The 9,960-nt window shown below is 47.4% G+C and overlaps 1 protein-coding gene across 1 annotated transcript; it reads left to right on the forward strand.

Moving 5' to 3' along the window:
- The first annotated feature begins 6,719 nt into the window (after positions 1–6,719).
- LOC107044632 lies at positions 6,720–8,552 on the forward strand. The gene has a single exon (XM_015266579.1). It carries the CDS (start codon positions 6,720–6,722, stop codon positions 8,550–8,552), a length of 1,833 nt encoding a protein of 610 aa, XP_015122065.1.
- The last annotated feature ends 1,408 nt before the right edge of the window (positions 8,553–9,960 follow it).

Below are 9,960 nucleotides of genomic sequence, written 5' to 3' on the forward strand. Positions count from 1 at the left end.
AATGCATTTGGTCCAGTAGTTTTTGAGATATTAAAGGAAGAATTTTCGATTATAAAGTTAAATATCTCATGAACTACTGGGCCGATTTCGCCCACCGATAATACCAGCCTTCGTAACCAATGGCGCTATAATCATATAAAGTTTGAAGTTTTTATCTCAATTATTTTTTGAGTTATCGTGGATACAAGCGATTTTTTGAAAAAAGTGAAAAAATAGAAAAAAAAACCATTCTCCGTAGTGGATTCATTAGGTTTTGATACAAAAAGATAGGTATTATCAAAACAAAGATTTTCGGATAAAAAAAATTTTAATTGATAAAGCCGTTGATGAGATATTTAAGATAAAAACCATTTTTGAGAAAATGCTATATCTCAGGAACCACTTAGTCGATCGGGCTGAAATTTTGCACATGTCTGTCTCCCATTAGGCCCTATTATGAGCCAAAATTTCAGATTTTTCGTAAAGACAGTTTCAGAGTTATTGATGACTTTCTGGACAAATGCGCATGCACACACACACACGCACACACATACATACATACATTTGCTAAAAATATCAAATGTCGACGTTTCAGATCACCCTGAGTCATATCCAAGCAAAATTAGAGAATCGAAAAAAATTGCGATTACAAAGCTTCCATTCGGAAGCAAAAACAAACATAACTGCCGGCAACGAACTGCGACGGTGCCTAGCAAAAGACCAAAATTCGAACGTCCACAAATCACGCTACAATCCCTCTGTCAATGCCACAAAATTTCAGTAGTTATTCCCGAGCGAATAAATATGGAAATATAATCCCTGATATCTGGCTTCTAAGGCCTCGAAAAATGAAAAATGTGGAACCTCGACGGTAAACAACTCTGACCTCGAGTTTCCAATTGCCGTTACATTTCCAAACTGCCGTTACATTTCCCATTCCTTCCAAGAGTCGGAAGGAATTAGAAAGATCAAATTTACCGATCTAATTGGATTTTACTTCGCTGGAAAAAAATGATATGTTTCAACCGTTAACAAATAAATCTTTACGAGAACCCGAGTAACGCTGCCAAATGAGGGGCGAGAGTCACCACGAAAACCTGACAATAATCGAAAGTGGCGTCAATGGCCACAGATCACTTTCCCGATAAAACTAAAGAAAACATGATAATCTCTCGCGCCAATGATGTGATTTCTCGTCTGGAAATCCTCGTAAACCGCTGAACGGTCGAAATAGAAAAATACTACATTATACTACATACCATTTTGGAGACAATTACTATTCTTCAAAATTGTGGACGATATTTCTGGTTCAATGAAATTTACATCCAGTTATAGAAGATTGTTTCCACTTTTTACGTTATGTCACGCGCCAAAAATGAGTTTTCGCCATTTATCGTAGCTTTATATATGACTTGCGGGGATAAATCATATGTCATTTTGAAGGTCTCATCGAGATGTTCAAAATGATATCTCATATCATCTACTTCATCCATCAGATCAATTGTTCTACGCGATAATGTAGCGATTTTAGAATGTTACTTTTAGCAATTTTCATGGTTTTCTCCTTAATAATGAGATTTGCTCGGTTTTCACTCAAATGTGTACAGATATTATATGCTCAGGTGAAAGTATATTGAATTACCTTGAAATTTACTCCTGCATTATTAGATCGACGCCAATTTTCATTGACATAGATGAGTTTTTTCTTTCAAAAATGAAATTTCATAATGTTTATTGTCAATTAAGCATGATTTGTATTTTTTTATAACTATCAGTAAAGTGAAAGAGACTATTCATATACCAGTTCACAGGGTAGTCATTATAGAACGGAAACTTCATAGGAATGACAATGAAAAAAAATGACATATATTGATCCCATGACATTGTACATTGATGGCGCGTGTCCTGCCCTAGTTAGAAAAACAAATCAAATTGAAAAATTTCCATCTGTGCCCCCTTCAGTACCCCCCTCAGTACCAGAAAAGTGTAAATTGGACCTGAATCAAGTCGGACTGAATCATGTAGGGAATCAACTTGTGGCATGACGAACTGAGGGCATGAATCAAGTCGGACTTGGACAGATGCAAACTGGAATATGGGTCTGATTCAAGTCGATTTTTTGACTTGATTTAGGCCGACTTGATTGAAGTCGATTTTTCGATTTGATTCAGGTCAATTTTTCGATTTGATTCAAGCCGATTTTTCGGTTTGATTCAAGTCTACGGTTTGGCTTGATTCAAGCCAATTTTTCTCTAAATTCTCGATGTATGCTGTCAAAAAGGTCCCTTTTGTGAGCCTCATATATAGGGAAAGGGAGAATTCTACATCGAGAATTCAGTACGCTCCATTTGTTCAATAGATATCGTTGGACAAAATTTTGACCACATTCACAGAATTTAGTGCAGAAGAAAGACGTAAGAGTCTCCAACGATGGCTGCTAGAGTGGGACACATCTGCTAAAGGGAGATGGACCTATCGACTCATCCCACAGGTAGGTGTTTGGTTGAATCGCACCCATGGTGAGTATCTGATGCAAATATTTTCGGGACTGCAATCGAAGTTGGATATTCTGGAGAAAAGCCAGATCGAGGACCAGCACGTGAGGCTGCTCACTGGGAAGGATAGCGCGGAGGTGCTCGAGCACGATTACGTGAAGCAAGGGGTATACGATATCTGTTTGCAGCGGTACTTCACGGCTCGTACGTCGTTCATTGGGCTAATCAAGGCCATTGATGAGACCGCGGAACTCTCGGAGTCGTTTCGTCGACCCGCTGCATCAGTTCCGTCTACTCAGGTGACTCAAAGGCAGTTACCGAAGATCTCGCTGCCTACCTTCTCAGGGGACGCCCTTCAAAGATCTTTTCCTCTCAATGGTGGTCGGCAACAATAACCTCTCTACGATCGAGAAATTCCATTATATCTTGAATTCTCTTGCTGGCGAGCCAAAGCAGTTGATCTCAACTCTGCCGGTAGCTCAAGACTCATTCATTCCAGCCTGGGATATGCTTATCGCGAGGTATGACAATGAACGTCTCATCTCTACCCAGCTGGAAAGGTTGTTCTCCACTCCGAGGATCGTCAACCGTACGACCAAGGAGTTTAATGTTCTCTTCAATTCCACCACCGAAGCTCTCAACGCCCTGAAGTCGTTGGGATGCCCTGTCGAGCACTGGGACGACGTCTTGGTGCATATCATCTCAAGCCGGTTGGATGTTAAGATGTCGGAGGCGTGGGAAGTTAAGATCGGATCCACCACCATCTTTCCGACGTACGCGAAACTCAGGGAGTTCATGTTGAGCAGAGCAAGAGCTAGGGAGAGAATTGAGCTGCATCCTCTTCACGCTCCCAAGACGTCAACTTCGAGTGTGTCCTCTCAACCACCCAGAGCAAAGCCAGCAAAGGTGCTGAATGTCCCAACTGGCAGTGCAGGTCCACAGGCTCGCGGGCCGAGTTCGCAGTCATGGGCAGACATGACCGCCAATGCCTGCTCCATGTGTNTCTTTCCGACGTACGCGAAACTCAGGGAGTTCATGTTGAGCAGAGCAAGAGCTAGGGAGAGAATTGAGCTGCATCCTCTTCACGCTCCCAAGACGTCAACTTCGAGTGTGTCCTCTCAACCACCCAGAGCAAAGCCAGCAAAGGTGCTGAATGTCCCAACTGGCAGTGCAGGTCCACAGGCTCGCGGGCCGAGTTCGCAGTCATGGGCAGACATGACCGCCAATGCCTGCTCCATGTGTGAAGATGAGCATTTCATCGATAAGTGCCCGAAATTCAAGCAGTTGTCGCCGGAAAAGAGGAAGGAGTTCGTCGAAAAGAAGTACCTCTGCTTCAACGGCTTGGGGAAGCACTCCATTCATGCCTGTAGGACCACGAAGATGTGCGTTGTGTGTCACAAGCGTCACCACTCGATGATCCACATCACACGTCCTCAGAATGGTCCTCTGGAGACATCTCAACCAGACCAGTTGAAGTCTCAAGGTCAGTGGTCTCAGTCTGGTACTCGTCCTATACAGTCCGCTGTTCCGGGGCCTTCATCAGTGCAGCAGTGATCTTCTCAACCAACGACTTCATCGACAGCGGCTCCGGTAACTTCAGAACGTTCTCTACGGCCGTCGCTATCAAGTGATTCTCCATCTGTAGCATTATCAGTTCATGAATCGTCATCTCAACTCAGACCAGGTGTTCTTCTCGCGACAGCGCTAGCTTCTCTCGTTGCAGAGAATGGTTGTTGCTATGAAGTGCGGATGAGGGGATGACCTTGGTACATGGGGCTTCGGCTTCAGGAGGGTTGAGGGTCCCTGAGGAGAAGCAGTTGGCTCGTATCTCCACTCAGTGTTCTGCTCAGAGGCAAGCTCATTCGTCAACTCCTATGTACTACTTTCCTCATCATGGTGTTCTCAGGGAAAGTAGTGAAACAACGAAGCTGAGGGTAGTCTTCAACGGCTCTAGTAAGACCAGCTCAGGGGTGTCTCTCAATGACATCCAACACACTGGAGCCAAACTGCAGAAGAATATCTCTCACGTGCTGCTCTCATCCAGGCGGAGCAGGTACATTTTCATGACGGACATCACGAAGATGTTCCGTCAAATCAAGGTGCATCGTGAGGACTGGCCTCTTCAACAGAATCTGTGGCGGAATTCTCAAGGTCAGATTAGCACCTACCAGCTCACCACTGTGACTTACGGGACTAAATCGGCCCCATTCTTAGCATGTAGAGTTCTCAACCAGCTGGTCGCGGACGAAGGACATCTTTTTCCTCTAGCAATCTCTCCGTTGATCAGTGGAAGATACATGGATGATATCTGTGGTGGTGCTGAAGAGGAGAGTGATCTTCTAGAAGTCTCCAAGCAAGTGAGGGATCTTTGCTTAGCTGGTGGTTTCCCTCTAGCAAAGTGGCGTAGCAACAGTCCGTCTCTACTCAGATCTCTGAATTCAGAAGGTGTCTCTCAGGATCACAAGCCGCTAGAGGATTTCACCACGAAGATTCTTTGTCTGAAGTGGGATCCAAATACAGACCAATTCAAGTTCTCAATCCACCTTCCGGCCAACTCAAAGGTGACGAAGAGGAATATGTTGTCTGAGATAGCTCACTTGTTCGACCCTCTAGGTTTACTTTCTCCTGTGGTGATTAGGGCAAAAGCACTCCTACAGCGTCTCTGGGTTGAGAAGCTGGACTGGGATGATGCGCTTTCACCACAAATCTCGGATAAGTGGACCCAATTCCGTAAGGAACTGTCTCAGGCCGAAAATATCTCCATTCCTTGTTGGCTTGGAGTGAAGAAGGATGCTCTGGTGGAAATACACGGGTTCTCAGACGCATCGCGAACAGCGATGGTTGCGGTGGTATAGGTGAAGGTGACAAGCTCGGATGGCGTGCGTATCTCGTTAGCTACTGCTAAAACCAAGGTGGCTCCACTCAAGCAGCTCACCATCCCGAGACTTGAGCTCAACGCCGCAGTCATGCTGGCGCAACTCACAAGGTATGTGCGTGTTCAACTCAACCTTGATAACGCTCCTGTGTTTCTGTGGACTGACTCAGCTGTTACCCTGGCGTGGATCAGCTCTCATCCCTCCCGGTGGAAGGAATATGTGCATAACAGGGTAGCCAGCATACAGGAACTGATTCCAGGAGCGAAGAGGCCATAAATCAGCGGTAAGGAGAATCCTGCTGATTGTGCTTCTCGGGGCATCACTGTGGCTCAACTCAGTGCTCATAAACTGTGGTGGATGGGTCCAAAGTGGTTGCAGTTAGACTCCTCTCAGTGGCCAAAAGAGAATGCCAAACTGGATCCGTCAGCAAATCTGGAAGAGAAGCCCGGATCCATATTTACCGTTTCGATGGGCTCTACTCTCTGGGATCTCATCACTAAGTACTCCTCTCTCTACAAATTGCTGCGCATAAAAGCAATTTGTCAACGTGTTGTTGCTCGGATGAGGAGGAAACCAGGTGAAACTCTCGTGGATCCACTCAGTCCTGATGGCATCGCGGCAGCTCGGCTATATTGGGTCAGAGCCACTGAGGCTCATTATCTGCAGTCGGAGTGCAGCATGATCTATCGTGGTCAACAACTTGGAAGATCTCATCCGTTGACCCAACTGACNCTTGTTCGACCCTCTAGGTTTACTTTCTCCTGTGGTGATTAGGGCAAAAGCACTCCTACAGCGTCTCTGGGTTGAGAAGCTGGACTGGGATGATGCGCTTTCACCACAAATCTCGGATAAGTGGACCCAATTCCGTAAGGAACTGTCTCAGGCCGAAAATATCTCCATTCCTTGTTGGCTTGGAGTGAAGAAGGATGCTCTGGTGGAAATACACGGGTTCTCAGACGCATCGCGAACAGCGATGGTTGCGGTGGTATAGGTGAAGGTGACAAGCTCGGATGGCGTGCGTATCTCGTTAGCTACTGCTAAAACCAAGGTGGCTCCACTCAAGCAGCTCACCATCCCGAGACTTGAGCTCAACGCCGCAGTCATGCTGGCGCAACTCACAAGGTATGTGCGTGTTCAACTCAACCTTGATAACGCTCCTGTGTTTCTGTGGACTGACTCAGCTGTTACCCTGGCGTGGATCAGCTCTCATCCCTCCCGGTGGAAGGAATATGTGCATAACAGGGTAGCCAGCATACAGGAACTGATTCCAGGAGCGAAGAGGCCATAAATCAGCGGTAAGGAGAATCCTGCTGATTGTGCTTCTCGGGGCATCACTGTGGCTCAACTCAGTGCTCATAAACTGTGGTGGATGGGTCCAAAGTGGTTGCAGTTAGACTCCTCTCAGTGGCCAAAAGAGAATGCCAAACTGGATCCGTCAGCAAATCTGGAAGAGAAGCCCGGATCCATATTTACCGTTTCGATGGGCTCTACTCTCTGGGATCTCATCACTAAGTACTCCTCTCTCTACAAATTGCTGCGCATAAAAGCAATTTGTCAACGTGTTGTTGCTCGGATGAGGAGGAAACCAGGTGAAACTCTCGTGGATCCACTCAGTCCTGATGGCATCGCGGCAGCTCGGCTATATTGGGTCAGAGCCACTGAGGCTCATTATCTGCAGTCGGAGTGCAGCATGATCTATCGTGGTCAACAACTTGGAAGATCTCATCCGTTGACCCAACTGACTGCCTTCATAGACCACCAAGGTGTTCTCCGAGTGGGCGGGAGATTGAAGTTCTCTAACCTGCACCCAGAGAGAAAACAACAAGCGATCATCCCTAAAGATTCCGAGCTGGCTGAACTTCTCATTAGGGACTGTCATCAGCGTACGTTGCATGATGGAACTCAACTCACGTTGGCGCGTCTCAGGAGGTCTTACTGGATTATTGGAGGAAGAGCGCCAGTAAGATCCTTCATTCTCAAGTGCGTGGAATGTGCCCGCCAATGTGGAGTACGTGCTCAACAACTGATGGGGCAGCTTCTACCGGCACGTCTGTCTCCAGGTCGTGCTTTCTCTAACACTGGTGTGGATTACGCCGGACCAGTGTCGATCAAGACGTGGAAGGGACGTGGTCATAAGACCCAAAGGGGTTGGATGGTGATCTTCGTGTGTATGGCCATGTCTGCTCTCCACTTGGAAGCTGTCACAGATTACTCTGCTGATGGGATTATCACTGCCTATCGGAGATTCGTGAGTCGTCGAGGTCGTTGCAGGAACCTCTTCAGTGATTGTGGAACTAATTTCGTTGGTGCTGACAAGGAGCTGAAGAGGTTGTTCTCCGCTGGATCAAAGGAGTTCCAGCATCTCTCAGCAGTTTACCTGCAAGACGGTACCCGGTGGTCTTTCAGTCCACCAGGGGCACCTCATTTTGGAGGAAAATGGGAAGCAGCGGTAAAATCAGTGATGTATCATCTCTCTCGAACGATACGGGATACTACACTGACGTTCGAGGAACTCTCTACGCTGCTTACCCAGATTGAAGCTGTGCTCAACTCCAGACCTCTACAGGCTCTCTCTGAAGACCCCGACGACGTGTTGTTTCTCACTCCGGGCCATTTTTTGATTGGAGAAGCTCCAATCGCTCTACCGGAACCTTCCCTGGACTATCTCAACGTTGGACGGCTCTCAAGATGGCAACTCATTCAGCAGAGGCTGCAGTATTTCTGGAAGCAGTGGTCTACAGGATACCTGCAGCAACTTAAGTCCATCTCCAAGTGGCATCATCCGTCCAACGACATTCGCATCGGCTCTATGGTTCTGCTCTCCGATGAGAGGTTCCCGCGCAGCGAAGTGGCCTCTAGCTCGGGTCACAGCTCTACACCCTGGGAAGGATGGTCTCTCCAGAGTTGTGACCATCAGGACAGCAATGACGACATTGACTCGGCCGATCTCNGTCTCCAGAGGACCATTCTGAGGACGTGTGATGTGGATCATCGAGTGGTGACGCTTGTGACACACAACGCACATCTTCGTGGTCCTACAGGCACGAATGGAGTGCTTCCCCAAGCCGTTGAAGCAGAGGTACTTCTTTTCGACGAACTCCTTCCTCTTTTCCGGCGACAACTGCTTGAATTTGGGGCACTTATCGATGAAATGCTCATCTTCACACATGGAGCAGGCATTGGCGGTCATGTCTGCCCATGACTGCGAACTCGACCCACGAGCCTGTGGACCTGCACTGCCAGTTGGGACATTCAGCACCTTTTCTGGCTTTGCTCTGGGTGGTTGAGAGGACACACTCGAAGTTCGCGTCTTGGGAGCGTGCAGAGGATGCAGCTCAATTCTCTCCCTAGCTCTTGCTCCGCTCAACATGAACTCCCTGAGTTTCGCGTACGTTGGAAAGGTGGTGGTGGATCCGATCTTAACTTCCCACGCCTCCGACATCTTAACATCCAACCGGCTTGAGATGATATGCACCAAGACGTCGTCCCAGTGCTCGACAGGGCACCCCAACGACTTCAGGGCGTTGAGAGCTTCGGTGGTGGAGTTGAAGAGAGCATTAAACTCCTTGGCCGTACGGTTGAAGATCCTCGGAGTGGAGAACAACATTTCCAGCTGAGTAGAGATGAGACGTTCATTGTCATACCTCGCGATAAGCATATCCCAGGCTGGAATGAATGAGTCTTGAGCTACCGGCAGAGTTGAGATCAACTGTTTTGGCTCGCCAGCAAGAGAATTCAAGAGATAATGGAATTTCTCGACCGTAGAGAGGTTATTATTGCCGACGACTCTCTAGAGGAAAAGATCTTTGAAGGGCGTCCCCTGAGAAGGTAGGCAGCGAGATCTTCGGTAACTGCCTTTGAGTCGCCTGAGCAGACGGAACTGATGCAGCGGGTCGACGAAACGACTCCGAGAGTTCCGCGGTCTCATCAATGGCCTTGATTAGCCCAATGAACGACGTACGAGCCGTGAAGTACCGCTGCAAACAGATATCGTATACCCCTTGCTTCACGTAATCGTGCTCGAGCACCTCCGCGCTATCCTTCCCAGTGAGCAGCCTCACGTGCTGGTCCTCGATCTGGCTCCAGTAATTCTCCAGAATATCGAGCTTCGACTGCAACTCCGTGACTGAGAGCTCCTTCACCGCCGCTGACGATGATTCCATGTAGAGAGACTCAACAAACTTTGCCCTACTGGCTTGAATAAATAATCTCCCTGCGAAAGACATGCTCACCCGATAGCAAATACAAATTCAGCAAGCAGAGAGAGCACAAAAAAAAACCGTAGAGAACGCAACAGTGGAGAAAAGCACAGCCAATAGCGAACAAAAAAAATTGAAATCAAGCAAAAGCAGCAGTGATGTTCAGGGAAAATCAATGGAGGAAAATAATAATAATAATAATAATTGGCTTCCCTGTGAGAAGGTCTAATGGCAGCAGTGATGAGCGGAGAACTTCAGCTGGCAACGAGAAGGACGAGAAATCTGCTCCTGAAGTGCTGGAGAAATATGTCACGGAGCCCCAGGTTGAGTGACACTGACGGATTTGCAATTTTTAGTGGCGCGCACAAATGTCAATAGTCCGAGATGAGCATCACTGCACTGCTACATCAC

Source organism: Diachasma alloeum, unplaced genomic scaffold (genome assembly GCF_001412515.2).
Source record: "Diachasma alloeum isolate Michigan unplaced genomic scaffold, Dall2.0 Dall_scaffold_00771, whole genome shotgun sequence".
Classification (NCBI taxonomy): Eukaryota; Metazoa; Arthropoda; class Insecta; order Hymenoptera; family Braconidae; genus Diachasma; species Diachasma alloeum.